The sequence below is a fragment of the Astatotilapia calliptera genome, chromosome 17, assembly GCF_964374335.1.
Source record: "Astatotilapia calliptera chromosome 17, fAstCal68.1, whole genome shotgun sequence".
Lineage (NCBI taxonomy): Eukaryota > Metazoa > Chordata > Actinopteri > Cichliformes > Cichlidae > Astatotilapia > Astatotilapia calliptera.
Genome location: NC_137438.1, coordinates 930,898 through 948,903, shown reverse-complemented (window position 1 = coordinate 948,903; position 18,006 = coordinate 930,898). Strand labels below are relative to the sequence as shown.

Here is an 18,006-nt window from a genome sequence, read left to right as displayed (position 1 = left end):
AAGGCATAAAACCAATGGATGCACTCCTGCTAGAACCCTATGATTACAAGACAAAACACCGGCTCAAATTACAGCTACTATTAACTACTGGTGTAGAAACATGGAAAACGGGACTATAATAAAGCCTAACTCAGTGGACCAGAAATATGTTATCCTTATTGTACTTTAAGCTTCTGACCAAGTCCTCCAAGTTTTCCCATGTCACACCCCTGCTGATTCAGCTGCACTGGCTCCCCGTTAAATTCAGAATCCACTTTAAGATAAGATAAGATAAGATAAGATAAGATAAGATAAGATAACCTTTATTAGTCCCACACGTGGGAAATTTGTTTTGTCACAGCAGGAAGTGGACAGTGCAAAAGTTATGAGGCAAAAATTAGAATACAATAAGAATAAATACAGTACACAGCTGTACAGAATAGAATAAAATAAAATACTATATACAGTAGAATAAAATAAAATAAATATACAATAAGATAAAAATAGAATACAAATACTATATACAACTGAGTAAAAATACAACGATGACAGAAAGGATTATTGCACTTAGTGTTATTGCACATGTGTGGATGTGTGTGCTTGATCAGTTAAAGTCTTTATTATGGAGTCTGACAGCAGTGGGGAGGAAAGACCTGCGAAATCTCTCCGTCCCACACCGTGGGTGCCGCAGTCTCCCACTGAAGGAGCTGCTCAGTGCTGTCACAGTCTGCTGCATGGGGTTTAAGGTTTTGACCTTGACTTTCAGGGCTCTGCATGGACAAGCACCAACATATATAAGTGAACTTTTACATCCATACATTCCCAGCAGGTCCCTGAGGTCATGTGACCAGGGCTTGCTTGCTGTCCAACACACGAGGCTGAAAACAAAAGGCGACAAAGCTTTTGGAACTGTGGCCCCCAGATTGTGGAACTCTCTCCCTTTGAGCCTGAGCTCTGTGGACTCAGTGGTCGCTTTTAAAAAACAGCTAGAAACCCATCTTTTTAAACTTGCTTTTAGTTGATTTTTAGTTTTAGGTTTTAGCTTCTGTGAAGCACTTTGTGATTTTTATCTTGAAAGGTGCTATATAAATAAAGTTTTACTTACTTATGCTTAATGAGTGAGTCACATTTAAATATATTTGGCCGTATTGCGTTAAAACAGTTTATGAGATTGTTATTTAGCTGTGGATATGTCACACTACCTTCCGGCACTGGTAAGGTTTCCCACATCAACACAGTGTTTGGCCCATATCTACTTTGTCGGGTTCTGGTCACCCTACCTGATCCCTGCCGGCTGTAACGCACAGGTGCAACACTGTGCTTTGTGAAGCAGTGCGTCCACACCATTGGCCCACACAGGTACCCGGTACGACGCTTCTTCACGCCTCTTCCTGCAGTGACTGACAGGCTGAGAAGCCCCGCCCCGAAGGCGCCTGACGCTGAGCCGCAGCCCCTTCTCACTTGTAGCCCCGCAGATCTCCATTTTCTTCTTTCCTCATATTCCGGAGCGGAAGAGCAAAGACTTTTGGAAAAAATGGATGAAGAATACGACGTTATCGTTCTGGGCACCGGGCTTACGGTGAGAGAGAAAAACATACAACGCGTGGGCGTGATTTGCAACCTGTTAACATCGCGGTTAACGCTGGAGAAGACGGGGCCTAATCAGCAGGGTTAATGCTAAGTAGCTAGCTTAGCCGCTAACCGAGCGTGAGCGTTTACGTGTTAAGCAATGGAAACTAAATGAAGGCGCTAACCCCAACTACTAGCTCTGTGCTATCAGCAGCTGCTTTCAGTGTCTGAGAAAGATTAACGATAGCAACTGTTAACTCGCTCGAGATAAGTTGAAACGCTCAAACTGTTTTGTATCCTTAATAGGTATTGTAGTACCGCTTGAGTTTAATTAGCGCAGTTCATTGTGTGGATATGCAGAAACTGAGCGCCAATTAAGGCAGCTTTTCTCAGTCAAGATAAGATTAGCCTACGGATGAGTAGTCTGTTAACGTTAGCTGACCTACATTAAGCTATTTTATTAGCCTGCTAACGACGGAGCACAGTCCTGTTGTAGCGGTGTCATCGAATGTATTCTTGGGGTCGAAACGGTTCCCACCGCCGCTCGCCTGCTGCCAGCAGTTCTACGGCAGTGCAGCTATGTTGAGCTCGTTGAAGTGTCCTTTCAGCGCTGTTCTGTGCGGCAGTGCAACTAAACTACTACAAACTGAACAGCACTACGAATAAATCTCAGCAGGTTCTCGGGTTTAATAAAACGAGAAGCTATTTGGCATAGAGGCGCATTGGGACACGTTAATGTAACTGCAGTCGCAAACTTCACCAGCAGGTTGAAGTTACATATCCTGTCCGACTTTCAGTTCACTTTTACACCCGCCGCCCACCAAAAACTAACGTACCGAGTGGCGTGTGTGGGATTGGGGATGTGTAGGCTTTGTTTCTGCGGACTCTCTTTGCTGCTCGTACTTTTAAATAAAACGATTCCCTCGGACAGACTTCCTGACTTTGTTGTTTAAACATGCCGGAAAACCAGTGGTTAGTTTGGGGCTTAATCACAAGCCAACTTGCTGCTTGTACCATTGTCGTCACCACCTTGTTGAGTCGCTGTACAGTGACGTGTTTTTGAGTTGCTTCAGCCCAGGACTTCAGCACAGCAGGTTAACTTTGAGGACTAATACTGGGTGTGGTTCCAACAAGGCTGAGGAACTGAAAGTACACTGCCAGAAGCCAGTTTAGTTAGAGCTGGTGGCCAACCACTCAGAACCACAGCAGACTTGAAGACTGAGGTGGCATAGTGTAGTTTCACACGGAAGTAGTTGAGTCTGCAAATAAATGACTTCACTTCTGTATTCTGCCACCTTCCCCTTCTCCTTTTCTGCTACAACACAGACAAAGGCGTTGCTATGTTTACTAACTGAGCAGGTTATGCAGGAATCTGTGCAAGCCCTGCCACCAGGAAACTTCATCTGACTTTGTTTCCTGTCTCTGGGGCAGATGCTTAATTAGAAAGGGATAGCTGTGTTGTACATGGCAACAATTAGTCTTAAAACGTTTGTAAGTGCACAGTAACAGCTGTCACTGTGAAGTGTACTCTGTGCTCTAGGTCTTAAATGGAAATTGTTAGGCAGGCCTTCTTGGATTTTGGGAGGTTTATTATGCAGGGGGCAGGGGGACGGGGTTCCCCATCTGTCCACTACTGACGACACATTAGAGGAGGGGCTTGGCACAAGATGCCAAGCTCTAAGTGTGGCCCGGTCCTCATTATGATGCTGGTAGTTGGAGTAAGCAGCTTTTAGACTCCAGCCAGGAGACGTGAGTAGGACAGCATTTAGTTATTGAGAAGTATAAAGAGATTGTTGTGACAGCTCTACAAGTTGATTGGCCCAATTAAGCCAGTGACAGTGTTTCTATCAATGGATGAATTGATGCTCACCAATTTGTGGGTTTTCTTACAGTTTATAGTTTGACATTAAAACCCTTCATCAAACCAGCAGTCCTGATAGTTTAAACATAAGTGTGTTGTCATCTGAGATGGTGATAAAGGATGGAGAATCTAGACTACGGGTGACTAAAAGGCGTTTTGTTGAAAAGACTGAGGCATAATAATGATAATAATAATAAATGTTATTTAAAAGCACCCAAAGACACTTAACAATGGAGTAAAACACATAGTAGAACAATGACAACCAAGAACAGTAATTAGTTTACAGTGAATATGCAGATTTGAACAGATGGGCATACAAAGTTAGGCATGTTTTGCCTTCGATTCACTCGAGCTGTCCCTGGCTGCTCTCTGGCTCAGTGGGTGGGGCTCAGGCATCTCCCCCTCACAAAGTAAACCATGTGTTACCTGAGGCTAAAATCTGTGCGTGTGTTTTTATTTCTTTTTCGTCCCAATGAGTGAATAACTGAAGAAGAACGAATACAAGTGAAGGGCAAAGATGCTCTTCACATCTCAGGTGTAGAAACATTTTAGGTGGGAGCTGAAGAAGAGATGGGAAATCCCATTAACTGCACAGTAACCTCATACCATACGAGGAAGTCTGTTACAAACTCAATGACACTATTCATTCTTTTCAGTTACGTGACCAGTGCAGAGCCCAGAGGACAAAAGCAACAGTTAAAACTAGGGCTGGGCGATATATCGAGTATACTCGATGTAACTGTCAAGTATAAATTGGCATGGCAATATTAACCCCCCCGTGGCCCACTGCACTCTGTGTTTATATACCACCAGATAGGGAAAAATATGGCGGGAGCTTCAGACGAGCGAGGGAATGAGACTCGCTGCGTTTGGATTTCGTGAGGAGGATGCAGAACACAGTGCGGTCATTTGCATTAATGCCGTAAAACTATTGCTGCTAAAGGTAGCAGTACTACGAAATTATTCCACCAGCTTAAAAGTCATCTGCTGCAAAATGAAGACCGTTTCAAACCTGAGGCATGTCAGCGTCTCGCCACACACCAAAGAACACGCTAAATAAACCAGCTGTGACACCTGTGACTGCTCTTAGTCGTTTTTATAGTCACTATCTAGACTTTTGTTTCTGTAATTTGAGGTCAGCAAAATGTTTTTATTCCCATTGTCAGGTAAACCATTTCTCCATTTTAAATAACTGAGTTGATGTGTAGGAGGGATCTGCAGTGTTTGCAGAAGTGCTTTACTTTAAAAGATTGATAGTTAAAGTGCAGTAAAAGTACTCAGTCACAATAATGACTACAGGTAACTGTAGTGCAGAGGCATGATGGAACACAAGACTCCACTTATGAAAAGTAGCTTAGAAGTAAAAATAAGAGAATTTGAAGCACTGCTGATAATCTTAATGAGTCAAGTAATACAGAAGTTATGGAACTGATACAAGATACTCGGGCTGAAATGTTCGGGCTAAGACCCTCAAGAAGAAGATGAAATTCAGGCTAGGAAAAGAGGAGGGATTCTCTTCTGCGAGGAGTACACCGCTGTAGACGAGACAAAATTACTGAATACAAAACCAGGAAACTGACTCAACCAAAAAGGAAGCAACAAAGGGACTTACTGAAAGGCACCGGTTAGTTTGTGGCTAAACAAACTTAAAGCAGAGATGACTTGATGGGTAAAAGAAAAGCCTTAAATATAATCCAGATTCAAGGCTCTGCTAAAAGTCTGCTGTAAAAACCAAAGGTGAAGTATAACGTGGGTTGTGGTTGAAAAGCTGAGGGTCACAAACTGCTGACCTTACACGTCCTCTAACAGGCCAGTGTTTTGTTAGGTTGTAGGTGTCAGTGGTGTGTTTGAGAATTTACTGATGAAATGATGAAGTTATACAAAAAGCATAGAGATTGTAAAGATGCGTTACACTCCGCATGTGCTGCTGTAAAATGCTGTCATAAAGGAGAGATCCTGTGGATGTGGCACTTTCCATTCTCATTTTATAAGCCCATCACATGTTTGCATGTAGACCTTTAATCTGCCCGTGGCGGTGCTGGAGTCAACCGCACAGTGCAGTTTATTACTATAGAGTAAAGCTTTATCTTTGTCTTAATCTGCATTTGTAGGTGATCAGATTAAATTCTGATGAAAAATGCCTGAAACAGATCTTCAAACTGATGTCTTGTTTTATCCAGCTGGCAGGCTCGTTAATGGTCACATGACATGAAGAAAATCAGTCGTATATCCACAACTGACACCAACTTTGTACATTTGTAGGTCTTCAGTTAACTTCTTTACATTATTAGTAAATTAAAAGTCAGGTTATATTTAAGACATGTGACTATGATGTTTGAGAAAGCCGTCCAGATGGAGTCTTTGTTGCCCCCGACTACCCCTTCCCTTCTTCGTGTGTTAAATATTGAACTGGGACTCTGTCACTGCTTGTGGTGGTGTAATGTTTTGCCTAACAGTACAGTGAACTGGCACGATTTCCCCTCTGTCAGCATGAATCCTGCCGCTGACAGTCCTCCGGGCCTCTCTCAAAGTCGCAGTTTTTATAGGCAGCAGCAGGTTGGCTTCAGTCACGTCTCCTCAGAGGAGTGGCTGTGCCACATTACAGCAACTCTGGCCCACATATTTAATTTTATTTATTTGGTGTGTCTGCACGAGGCTTTGAGCAGTCGTCACGATCCAGTTTCACTGGAGCAAATGAAACTTTCTTTGGACAAACGTGCACAGTGTTGCAGAGATGATGCCGAGATGAGTGAATGAGTTGGTAGCAGGGCGTTTATAGTTTTGCATGTTTTAAATTTTCATTTTGTTTATCCAGTTTTTGTATCTTTTTTAAATTAAAGCGCAACATTGTTTCCATTTTTTTTCTTAGATTGTAGTTTTTGTATTATTTCAGTTTATTTGTATTTTTAACTGTTTTTTTTTGTTTTTTTTAACAGCTAGTTTTTGTGCAATGGATATTTTCATGGGAAAGGTGGTTTACCAGTAAGCTGTAGTATGGTGTGTACTGGCACAGGTGCTGTACAAGTTGACAGTAAGCGTTAGGTGGCATCAGTCAGTGCTGCCTTAGTTTGGTTGGTATGTAAGAAACATTCTCCTGAGCCTAACCTTTCATTCAGTAGAACAACTTGTTTTAGAGTAAAATCCAGTCACATGATGCTCACACTGGTGGCTAACTTCTACAAGCCCTCAGCTCTAATCTTATTGAGTTTGGGTGGGAATTCCACTGTGGCAATTCTTATCATGTCCAACCTTCTGAAGCCCAGTGGAAGCAGCACTCATCCTCTCAGCTCTGCACAAACATGTCAGACATGTTCGGTCAAAGTTGGTCTTGTGGCAAATTGAAAGTCATGGAAACAGTAACACGTGGGACATTGTAAAGTACAAATGGCCGAATCGCGTAGTGAATTACCGTAACAGAAACACTGCTTTTGTTTTGTTTAAAATAAAAAAAGCTGCAGTTTAACCCTACGAGTGTGATGGTAGACGACCTGACCTACTGAGTCACTTCACACATTACAGACTGTTGCTAAAAGTATCGAGACCGACAGGAAGTGATGGGAGGCAAAACTGACATGCAGAAGGTTAGCTGCAGAATCAGGGAGGTTACACTTGCATGGTATGTGTTACGGTCAGGATGAAGGCGTAAATCTGTTGTTGTCTGACAAAATTTCATTTCCTGAATTGGCTGCATTTTTAAAAAACAGAGATTTGTTGGTGTAACTGTATAGATCTTAGTGTTTCTGCATGTGTATAAACATAACAGCACGTGCTGGACTGCAGTAATCGAGTTCTGAACCACCAATGAAGTAATGTTTCACTGCAGCTGCATGCAGTTGAGCTGCCCTGGTAAATACAGCTATTCCTGTTGAGTAAATCATTTTTATTATTAGTGTTTTTGTCATTATTATATCCTGTAACTCGTGTGTGAGGAAAGCACTCTGAAGAACTCTGTGGTTGATTTGAGTCTAACTTCTGTACTTCCTCTCCCAACAGGAATGTATTTTATCAGGCATTATGTCAGTGAATGGGAAAAAGGTTCTGCACATGGATCGCAACTCCTACTACGGAGGTGATAGCGCCTCCATCACACCTCTTGAAGACGTAAGTTGACCTCCCACATCTCTGATTTCTCTTTTGTATTGAGTTGGTTGTTTCACCACAGTGATGTGGAGTTAGGATGAACGTTTGTATTTTAAGGCTGGTAATGGCTTCTTTTAACATGGATCCATTTTGTTCTGAAACGCCACACGTTCCTCTTCTATCCAGCAGAGGTGGTGATGATAGAATTAGCATATTTCATTTTGTGAGAGTAGGAAATTAAGATGCCGCTGTGAAAGTGGAAGCTGTTGCCTGTGGGTCAGATGTTATGTGTCTCACTACAGCTCTACAAGCGCTTCAACCTTCCCGGAAGCCCTCCTGACTCAATGGGAAAAGGCCGGGATTGGAACGTGGACCTTGTCCCTAAATTCCTCATGGCCAATGGTATAGTTTCCCTGATCTTTGGTAGACAAGAAACGATATAATAACTGGGCAACGATTAAAAGGATCCTTAGATGTGATAACGATGAACGTTTCCATGAATGAAAGTATCCCTTTGTTGCAGGTCAGCTGGTCCGCATGCTGCTGATCACACAGGTGACTCGCTACCTGGATTTCAAAGTGGTTGAAGGCAGTTTTGTGTACAAGAAGCCCAAAATCCATAAAGTTCCCTCTACGGAGACGGAGGCCCTGGCATCCAGTGAGTCTAGTTAAATACTGAACGGTTTAGTGGAAGGTTGTTTTGTTGCTCTCGTTATGGATTTCCTCCTTTTCTAAACTCGTTCTCACTCAAAGGTCTGATGGGGCTGTTTGAGAAGCGGCGCTTCAGAAAGTTCCTGGTCTTTGTTGCCAACTTTGATGAGAATGACCCCAAGACTATGGAGGGTGTCGACCCAAAGAAGACGACGATGAGGGAAATATACAAGAAGTTTGACCTGGGCCAGGAAGTCATGGACTTCACCGGTCACTCCCTTGCTCTCTACCGTACAGATGAGTTAGTAGCCTTCTTTTGTCTTAACAGTGTCTGTAATTGGGCATGATTATGATGGCCTCTGCTGTGAAACGCTGCAGCTTGTAGCATTTAGATTGTTCTAATTGTTCTGCCCTTAGTTACCTGGATCAACCCTGCATGGAAGCAATCAACAGGATAAAGCTTTACAGTGAGTCTCTGGCCCGATATGGCAAGAGCCCATATCTGTACCCACTGTACGGCCTGGGAGAACTGCCACAAGGCTTTGCCAGGTAGGGGACACTTTCCATTGTTAGACACGTGTGATGAATATTTTGTTTGTACCAAAAAGATGTTAACTGTGGTTTAGGGTTGGATATTCTGCTTCATAGTCTGATATCTATCCTAACAAAGTTGTCACACTGTTTGTAGGTTTTGGTTTCATTTACCTTCCTGCAGTGAGTTCTGAAAGTTTAATAAGCTACAGTATAGGTTGCTCCCTTATTCACAGGGGGGTTGGCACAGCAGGTGGCACCACGTTTTCAATCTGGCAGTTTGGCAGATTAGATCCTAGTTCACCAGTCCTAGGTTTAAACAGAGCACTTGTTTTTACTCTAACTTTGATATATTGTAATATACGCAGCCTTTCTCTTTGCAGCAGTTATTGTATGCACACAGCCCGGTCACAGACTTCCAGTGTGTGAATGTGTAAAGTGCTTTGAGGTCCTTAGGGACTAGTAAAGCGCTTTACAAATACAGGCCATTTACCATTTGTAACTCATCCAATGTGACGACACTCAGTCAAATCCTTCATTCAGAGCACGTGTGCAAACCAAACTCTGTGAGGAGACCACAGTAGAGTTAAAGCTGAGATGCTGGTTTACATGTGAGCTTGAGTTAAGGAGGAAACTCAAACTACACATTTTCATTGTTATTTTATTTTTTAAGTAAGCATTTTTATTTGAAGACAACTTTTTATATTTTTCAATACTTTGTTTGAGTGCACGACTGTCAGGCTGCTTCAGAATATATTGCGATGACTAATAATCCACATGGAACTTGATATGTTGGACTTTTTGTTTGAGGACGTTTTCTTTAACTGGACTTTGTTACATTGAGGTTGGGTGTGGTTTTGACTCTTGAATTGTGACTCAATTTCCAGGCTTAGCGCCATCTACGGTGGGACGTACATGCTGAACAAGCCAATAGAAGAGATTGTGATGGAGAATGGGAAGGTGGTGGGAGTCAAGTCGGAGGGGGAGGTGAGTAACGCCGGTCCCAGTAGTGCTGAAGGCACAGCCAGACTGGTTCCTCCTTTTATTATGTTCCCCTATCCTTAAGAGTAGAAAAGCGCTGTATTAGAACCAGCATCTGCAAAGACTGTCTCAGGGACGATCGTGGCTCAACAGCTGGCAGCTCGTCTTGTAATCGGAAGGTTGCCGGTTCGAGCCCCGGCTCCGACAGTCTCGGTCGTTGTGTCCTTGGGCGAGACACTTCACCCGTTGCCTGCTGGTGGTGGTCAGAGGGCCCGTTGGCGCCAGTGTCCGGCAGCCTCGCCTCTGTCAGTGCGCCCCAGCTGTGGGTACAATGTAGCTGCCATCACCAGTGTGTGGATGGGTGGATGGATGTGTAAAGCGCTATACAAATACAGACCATTTACCATGTTTTGCTCTGATGGAGAATCGCAGTGACAGTGATTGGTGGCCACCTGGATTAATGGCGTTTTATAATCTTAATGTCCCTGCAGTTGCTCTTTGGTGTTGTTCACTACTTTAACTTTTTGAACATGTTTGCAAATCACAGATTGCAAGGTGCAAGCAGCTGATCTGCGACCCCAGCTACATTATGGATCGTGTCACCAAAGTGGGTCAGGTGATCAGAGCCATCTGCATCTTGAGTCATCCTATAGCCAACACTGGCGACGTAAACTCGTGCCAGATCATCATCCCCCAGAATCAGGTCAACAGGAAACACGGTGAGCAGCCAGCCTCATGTTTAGGCCTTTAGGATCAAATTTTCAGTCAGCTGTATAGTGTGCTTGTATAGTCAGACCTTAACGTCCTAACTTGCGTAGTAAGTGAAAATCCTTTCATCCCCAAACCCCAACCTTCCACACCAAGCATCCACCCGATGTGCAGTCACGTTCTCGAGATGCACGTCAGGTTTTACTTAAGGCTCAGATCTGATGCAGGGTTTCAAATGTCTAACATCAAAACGTTGGCCACTGGCACTAAATGACAACATTGAATGTGACACTAACTTGAGTTTTTCTTTTGCAGACATCTATGTTTGTATGATCTCCTTTGCACACAATGTGGCTGCGCAGGGTAAATACATCGCCATCGTTAGCACCACAGTGGAGACGGGTGAGCCAGAGAAGGAGATCAAGCCAGCCCTGGACTTACTGGAGCCCATCGAGCAGAAGTTTGTCAGCATTAGCGACCAGTATGCACCCACTGACATTGGGACTGAAAGTCAGGTATGAAGATGAAATATTGTTTATACTATTACACAGTTTGTTCTTGACCGTGCCACGGTGACCTACCAGAAAGTTAGCCCTGCCAGAAACACTTCTGTTGAGTTTGTTTTTGCCTTTTTCCAGTGTTTTGTGTGCTTTCACACCATTTTTCTGTGTGCTGGTGTTTTCTTCAGTTTGACCTCTGACCGTACACTTCCCAGTATTGCTACTATTGCCAAATACCCACAGAGGAAAAACGTGTCATTCCAGGATTTTTCATGCATGTGTCCGTATCCCTCATCTTCATCTGTATTTCCCATCAAGTATATCAATCTCTGAACTTGTGGAGATGTTTTTGTGTTGTGAATGTTTAAATCTCAGTGCTAACACAGTGGGAGTTGATGTCACAGTTAAACCTGACTAGAAGTGTTAAAAAAATGGTGTCAGATCCAGACTGGGCTGAAGTCTGTTTCTGTCAGTTTCCAGCTTGGATCTGAATGGCATGTTTAACATGGCTAAAGTCAGCGATGCAGTTAATGAAGCACACAGCGTTGGTGTCTTATAGATGTGTGACTAGCACATGGCCGTATTTATCACATGATAAAGGCAGACTTGGTTTAATCTCTGTGCAGTTGAGCTGATTTGTCAGAGTGCACATCTTCAACAACTGCATGTTATCCTTCTGTCGTTAGCTTTAGCTTGTAAATCTGCCTACAAGGCTAAAAACCAGTCGGCAGATATTGTTATTAAATGTCCTGGACATGACTGCAAAGTTCTGCCATATATCTGTGTGCACTGCAGTTTCTTTACTCTAATGCTGGGTTTTTACACGAGGCACACACAACGTGCTCGATCAGCTCCGCCCACAAAGGTTTACAAAGCCATTGAAAGCTCCTCTGTGACCACAGAAATAAAAGGAGGATACTTTTGTAACTAATGATTTGTAGTGTGCGTAGTTGACATGAAAGAACGCACTGCGTGCTCTTACTGCCACCTGGTGAACAGTTACAGTTGAACATCTCGGGCGCTTTGATTGGACTTCTTTTAGTTCTTGGAGACTTTGCTCTGTTGTTGCTTCTACTTTGTATGGATGATTGTTTTGCTTATTTCACGATGTTTGCTCTGTGACGTTAAGGCACACTTGGACTTTTGTTTCCCTCTAGATCTTCATCTCTCGGTCCTACGATGCAACAACTCACTTTGAGACCACCTGTGATGACATCAAGGACATCTACAAGAGGATGACAGGCTCAGAGTTTGACTTTGCTGAGATGGAGCGCAAGAAGAAAGACACCTTTGGTGACGATGATTCGTAGAGGCAGCCAGTCCTGCAACACTCTGATAATCAAAGACAACGGAAATCTTATAAAAAATAGAAAACTTACACAAAAAAGTAAAGACCAGTGGGCTGACTGATTACTCGAGTACACAGTTTGCCCACTGAAGAAGTTGATGATGCATAGAGAGAGGCGGTATAGTTTTGTTGGATAGGGTTCAGGGAGAGCGCTATGCTTCTTCACATCATTCAGGTGGGTGTTGCACTAAATACTGGTTATATCTAATAGACAGTTAATACCCTACATTTTTCTAATTCATCATGCTAAGACGATGCGTAGTCCAAAGATGCCAAATGAAACGATTCATAATCAATAGTATCTGGAAAAGATGTACACTATATACTCGGCTGATATTTTGTATATGCAGGTGTTCTTTTCGTGTCAGGTTCTGTGAGTTGTGGCTTGGCATCGTGTGTCTGTATTCAGTTGTGGTGTGTTGAGCTGAGTGTTCCTCACAGGATGTGGCAGTTCCTGCACTTTCAGGCCGGTAACAGCAGAGCGCCGTGCGAGGCAGCACCTCAGCATCCACATCATATGGTCCGGTTTTGTAAAAGTGCTTTAGTGGTGTATGGGCTAGGTCTTCTTTCTTTGTTTGATCCCCTGATTGTGCGACAGCATACAGTAAGTCACAGGCACGACTGTAGCTCAACATGAACCTCCTGAACCGGTTTTCAACACTTTGAGTTACTATAATGCATCTGAGAAAAATGTATTAGTTCCTGTATTACCCAAAATAATCAAAGACCCGAGCATTAACAGCAGATTGATGACACATGTAATTGCTTAAGAAGGACCAAATGTGTACTGCAGCAGTATTGAACTGATGGGAGCCTTGTGATATCTGGTTTTGAACAACTGTTGTTAAAAAAGGAAGAAAAAAATTATCTTGGGGCTCAAATGATTTCTGTACTGCAAAGTAAAAAAAGAAAAACTTTGTCAAAATCCAAAGCTGTGTGAGATTTATTTATTTTAGTAGTTTCAAGTATGCAGCAGGCTTTGTAATGTCTGCTTCTACACATCCTTACCCTGACAACATTTGGTAGTGCATCATCATGGATGAAAGCTCAGACTTGTAATACTGGGTCATCAGGTAAAAACACATTTCCATGGATCTAACGCACAAACACATGCTGATGATTCGTGCCAAGCTGAAGAAACTAAAACACGAGCTTCTTGGACACACAGCAAGTCTGCTTTCTTATGAAGGCATCTGTGGGACAAACGTGGTGACGGAAGGAAAGCTGAAGCTGTCCAAGCACCCCTGTAGCCTCGGATCACCCACCGCAGTCGTCGCACCTCGCTGGCATCACTGTAAACGAGCCTTTAACTCCTTAAAGGTAGGTAGTCTATGATTACTGACTCGCTTTAAGAAGAAAAGTTCCATGTGACCAAACTAGGAAATGGATTTCGACACTTCCGCGTTCGCTTTATGAGTCTGCAGAATCCTCGGTTCGTCTTCAGATCGCTACTACAATTCCCAGAATGCCGCGGTGGCTTTCCGTTCGACTCTGTAGAGCGCCGTGTGTGGTAACCTGTAATCATGGAGGTGACGGCAGCCCGCCGCTCGTTTCTGTGCGACATCGGTAAGCATCGTCAGCAGTTAACGGTTTACACCTCAGTTCATCCACAGGAACGGCTGACGTCCGATTATAACACCGTGTGTTCGCTGCCAAAAGCGGGTTTAACCGGGAAATGTAGACGGAGAATAACAGTCCCGTCAGAGGAAGTTCGGCCGCTGCACAGACCAAGTCATTTGGTAGCTAACCGGCTTAGAGCTAGATGACATGCTCGGAGTTCCTCCGTAAATAGGGTTGCCAACTCCCTGAAAAATAAATAAGGGACACCTCGTGGCCAGGGCCGGGCGACCCAATTGTCTTCACCCTTCCCAGTGTGGTGAATTTTGTAGCTCTTTTTTTGTGTGTGAAATTATTATTTTTAACCATTTGACTTGAATTTGATTTAAGTAGATGTGTATTCTTTGTGATATGACCATATGGGAAACAAATAATCATTTAGCCATTTATTTTTAGCTCAAAATGAAAACATTAACACAGTAAAACAGGTCTCTTTCTTAAACTGTCATGCTTAACTTTTGAGAATATAAGTAAATCTTTCTTTAAAAGAACTGTCCTGCTTAACTTAAAATTATATAAATTAATAGAAAACAATAGAACGAAAAATATTCTTGTAACAGTGCACATTTAGTGCATTTAGTACAAATGGCTTCAGTTGAGGTATTATTTCAGCTTTTCTAATGCTAATCAGCTGCTCCTGTTTGTAAACCCACTTGTTCCCATGATTACGCATCATAACTCATCATCATTATTAAAATATGTATTACTTTTATGTATTAGTCATCTATTCGTTGTAATCATCTATCCTTGCAGTTGTTTATTACACAAAATAAATGATATTATCACACTTCTGGCCACATAGCGCTGATATTCACTGCACATGCCCATATTAACGTTTTCCAGCCAGGTGTTTTCCTTTTCCCATTCTTCCCTTTCTCTGAGGGGAACAAACATTGCTGCTCTAATGCTGGGCTCACACTGTGCGGTTTTAGGCCCATTTTGAGCCGATTTTGGCCTTCATCGTGCATCGTGTAGTATACGTGGGGTAACGAGAAGCGATTAACACCTCACGACCAGCTCCCGATCATCAATCGCTCGTGAGGTTCTCACCACAGCCGCTCACACTGCTCGCGCGCAAACACGTAAACGTCGGTGAAAAAGACGGAGCAGCACAGCTGTGCAGCGTGTGATCTGGACACAAGCGATGGAGGCACAACTTGTAGAACTTTGGAAAGCTCATCCGAGCCTTTTCGATGTGGCATCACAAAATTATCACGACCACAACAACCGTGAAAATAGTTGGATTTACACTGCTGCTCAATCACAGCTGCCCGATCAATGTTTTTCATTAGCAATTTAGCAAAGTTGATGGTGGTGTGTGTGTCTGTGTGAGTGAGAGACGGAGAGAGAGCGCGACAGATTTTCTGTTATAACCTTCATGTTATGGAGGCACAGTGTGAGCACTCAGGTCGCATCAGAGCATCGGGCCGTATAGTGTGAGACCTGCATCGTGACCTACCAACTTCTAACCCCTGCGAGTCAATCGTGCAGTTTGAGCAGGAGCTGAATAACGTGACTGAAAAAATCGCACAGTGTCTGTCCAGCTTTAGGTGTACTGTCGTCCGAGACTTGCACCGCAGTGTCAGCGTTTGTTTCCCTGTTGGCCATGCTTCTTGTTGTGGTCATCTGTTGTCTTCCGGTATTTTCTCCGTAAGCGACCTTTCCTCGACCAATGAGATGAGCGGTAATCTGAATTGTCATACTCGTAAGTGTGCTGTCAGCTCATTGGTCACAAAGCAGGAGAGGGGCTGGGAATTATGTTTTCAAACAAAGTGTTAATTCCATTAAAAGTTATAGACTACTTTTGATTCTCACTGTATTACGGGACAAAGTGCGTCCCTTATTAGCTCAATACGGGACGTGTACTTTTGTTTCGAAATACGGGACGATTCCGTTTTTTAAGGGACGGTTGGCAACCCTATCTGTAAATGAGGAGCAAATGCGACATTTACAAGACTACACTCGAACTAATGGACGTATGTGCTAAACATGATGAATGAGGCCAAAAAGACGTCGTTATTTCTGTAATAGTCTAAGTATTGCCCTTGTTCATATATTAGTAATGGACACTTTGCCATGACACTGATGGATACTGACAGAATAGACTTATTCCACCCAGTACTGCTGCCGTGGTTACTGGGTTTACGCATAATGGAACTGGTTAATGGACGGTCTCTTTGCTGTTGTGCTCGTGTGTGTGTGTGTGTGAGGCTTCTGGGCAGACCGCACTGCTCTGCACGAAGCAGCATCCCACGGCAGGACTTTGCAGTTGAAGCAGCTGATAGAAAACGGAGCGTCCGTCAACATGGTGACTGTGGATAACATCACTCCTCTACATGAAGCCTGCATCCAGGCTCATCCAAACTGTGCTCGCCTGCTGCTGGAGGCAGGAGCCCAGGTGAGGCACAGCTTCACTCTACAAGCCGGTGTAGAGTCTGGGAGTCGCGCACCTTAACACAGCGGGTACAAAGTGATGCTCTCTGGTGCAGAATCCCACTGCTGGGCAGCAAGAGGCACTCCCTCTGTGACAGCCTCACAAACGATAACTACTCTTTGTTGTTCAGGTCTTAACATGGCCCTACAATTTTGTAGATTACCTAAAGAATAGCTAGATAATGTTCTTCTGTTTGTTCCAGGTGGATGTACGCACCATCCATGGTAGCACGCCTCTTTGTAATGCTTGTGCTGCTGGCAGCCTGGAATGTGCCAAGCTGCTGCTGGACTATGGAGCCAAGGTGAACCCGTCCCTCACAGCCCTCACTGCCTCACCGCTCCACGAGGCCTGCATACAAGGTAAACCTTCAGCAGGAACAACACTCTGCCATGCTGTCACGTGTCTCCCTATGAACAACGCTTCACATTCCTCTCAGGTAACCCCCAAGTTGTGAGACTGCTGATAGCCAGCGGTGCCAAGCTGGAGGCATTTGACGTCCACTTTGGGCCTCCCCTTCACATAGCATGTGCTAAAGAACATCTGAATTGTGTCAAGGAGCTGCTAACTGCAGGTGTGTTAAAGGTGCAATGTATGGTTGTTTTATTTCCTACAGAGAGTGCTGCAGCCAATCAAAGCTGTCAGAGGGTGAGGGGCGGGTTCATTCTGGATCACAGGGCTGAGGCAGACAGCTGTTCACTCATGCTAACAGCATTTAACCTGTGCATGTCTTTGGACTAAGACCTTTACATGATTGTGAATTATGCAGGTGCTAATGTGAATTCAGTGAAGTTCCATGAAATGGCGTTGCATCACGCAGCTCGGGTCGGTATGGTGGAAATGATTGAGCTGCTGGTGGAGTTTGGGGCCAATGTGTACGCCAGCGACAACCTGGGAAGGAAGCCTATAGACTACACAACACCTGCATCTCCCTCGTACACCTGCCTCAGGTTTTATGAAAGTAAGGTTCTGCGTTGTGTCTGACTTACAGCAAAAACATTCAAGTTCTTACGTTCTTGCTCTTTTTTTTGCTTTTGAGGCCTGATCGTCTTATTAAAACATTTGTTGTTGACAGGTAATCCTTTGAGCCTGCAGCAGCTTTGCAGGATTGCTGTGAGGAGGATGCTGGGTACCAGAGCATCGGAGGTCCTGAGCCAGCTGAATATATCCCACCGCATCAACAGCTACCTCCAGTACTGTGATCGTCCCATATCCCTACAGACTTACACATGAACATTTAGTGTACAAGGTTTAAAATGCCCCCTGAAAAATGTTTGCCATTCAGATGAAACACGTGTAACCAGGATGAAAATCTCTGTACGGAGTCAGTTCAACACTGTATGTCAAATTAAAGCAATTCATTGCTGAATGAGAACACGTATAATCTATATAAAGCTCTGTTTCAGCACTCTGACAATTTCCAACACATGTATAACACATAAGGCAATTTCCTTTATCGGCTCAGCTGTGATGGCCAGGGGCCTGTCAGCTCTCTCTACTCCACATTACGCGACACTGGCCAGACTACCAAAAGTACTCCAAGAGCACATCAGTGACTCAGGTCAAGTTATTTTACCCTGCTGGGATAATAAGCTGGCCAAAGGAGGAGATAAATTCAGTGACCTCAAGACGAGGAAGCTCCTGACCATGCATGGAGGGTCAAGTCAGAACCCTGACTGGCTGTATGCTAAGCAGAAGGAAGGAGCCCGGGGACTGGTGAGTGTCAGCACCACAGTCCAGGATGAGACAG

At 43.9% G+C, this 18,006-nt stretch overlaps 2 protein-coding genes across 9 annotated transcripts; both read left to right on the top strand.

Annotated features, from left to right (window-relative positions):
* The first annotated feature begins 1,386 nt into the window (after window positions 1-1,386).
* Window positions 1,387-13,139, top strand: gdi2 (GDP dissociation inhibitor 2). Its single transcript, XM_026146242.2, has 10 exons — window positions 1,387-1,558; window positions 7,403-7,510; window positions 7,792-7,891; window positions 8,013-8,147; window positions 8,243-8,441; window positions 8,558-8,689; window positions 9,559-9,658; window positions 10,200-10,371; window positions 10,676-10,875; window positions 12,018-13,139. Exons 1-10 carry the CDS (start codon window positions 1,514-1,516, stop codon window positions 12,168-12,170), a joined length of 1,344 nt encoding a protein of 447 aa, XP_026002027.1. The 5' UTR covers window positions 1,387-1,513; the 3' UTR covers window positions 12,171-13,139.
* Window positions 13,140-13,631: 492 nt separating this feature from the next.
* Window positions 13,632-17,631, top strand: asb13a.1 (ankyrin repeat and SOCS box containing 13a, tandem duplicate 1). Of its 8 annotated transcripts, none has more exons than XM_026146246.2 (6): window positions 13,632-13,774; window positions 16,036-16,223; window positions 16,462-16,618; window positions 16,708-16,830; window positions 17,026-17,217; window positions 17,332-17,631. In XM_026146246.2, the coding sequence occupies exons 1-6, from the start codon at window positions 13,732-13,734 to the stop codon at window positions 17,487-17,489; spliced, it is 861 nt and encodes a 286-aa protein (XP_026002031.1). In that variant the 5' UTR covers window positions 13,632-13,731; the 3' UTR covers window positions 17,490-17,631. The 8 variants fall into 8 exon arrangements, with proteins under 8 accessions (XP_026002031.1, XP_026002029.1, XP_026002035.1 ...); XM_026146244.2 differs by having other exon boundaries at window positions 16,696-16,830; XM_080291755.1 differs by having other exon boundaries at window positions 13,648-13,774; window positions 16,048-16,223.
* Window positions 17,632-18,006: the final 375 nt, after the last annotated feature.

What these genes read in the sequence shown, in the direction of transcription:
- gdi2 (XM_026146242.2), top strand. Translation starts at nt 1,514, where the DNA reads ATGGATGAAGAATACGACGTTATCGTTCTGGGCACCGGGCTTACG. An exon ending in TTCTGGGCACCGGGCTTACG is followed by an intron (nt 1,559 to 7,402) that starts GTGAGAGAGAAA and finishes CTCTCCCAACAG; the next exon opens with GAATGTATTTTATCAGGCAT. An exon ending in ACATTGGGACTGAAAGTCAG is followed by an intron (nt 10,876 to 12,017) that starts GTATGAAGATGA and finishes GTTTCCCTCTAG; the next exon opens with ATCTTCATCTCTCGGTCCTA.
- asb13a.1 (XM_026146244.2), top strand. Translation starts at nt 13,732, where the DNA reads ATGGAGGTGACGGCAGCCCGCCGCTCGTTTCTGTGCGACATCG. An exon ending in TGCTGGAGGCAGGAGCCCAG is followed by an intron (nt 16,224 to 16,461) that starts GTGAGGCACAGC and finishes TGTTTGTTCCAG; the next exon opens with GTGGATGTACGCACCATCCA. An exon ending in CAAGGAGCTGCTAACTGCAG is followed by an intron (nt 16,831 to 17,025) that starts GTGTGTTAAAGG and finishes TGAATTATGCAG; the next exon opens with GTGCTAATGTGAATTCAGTG.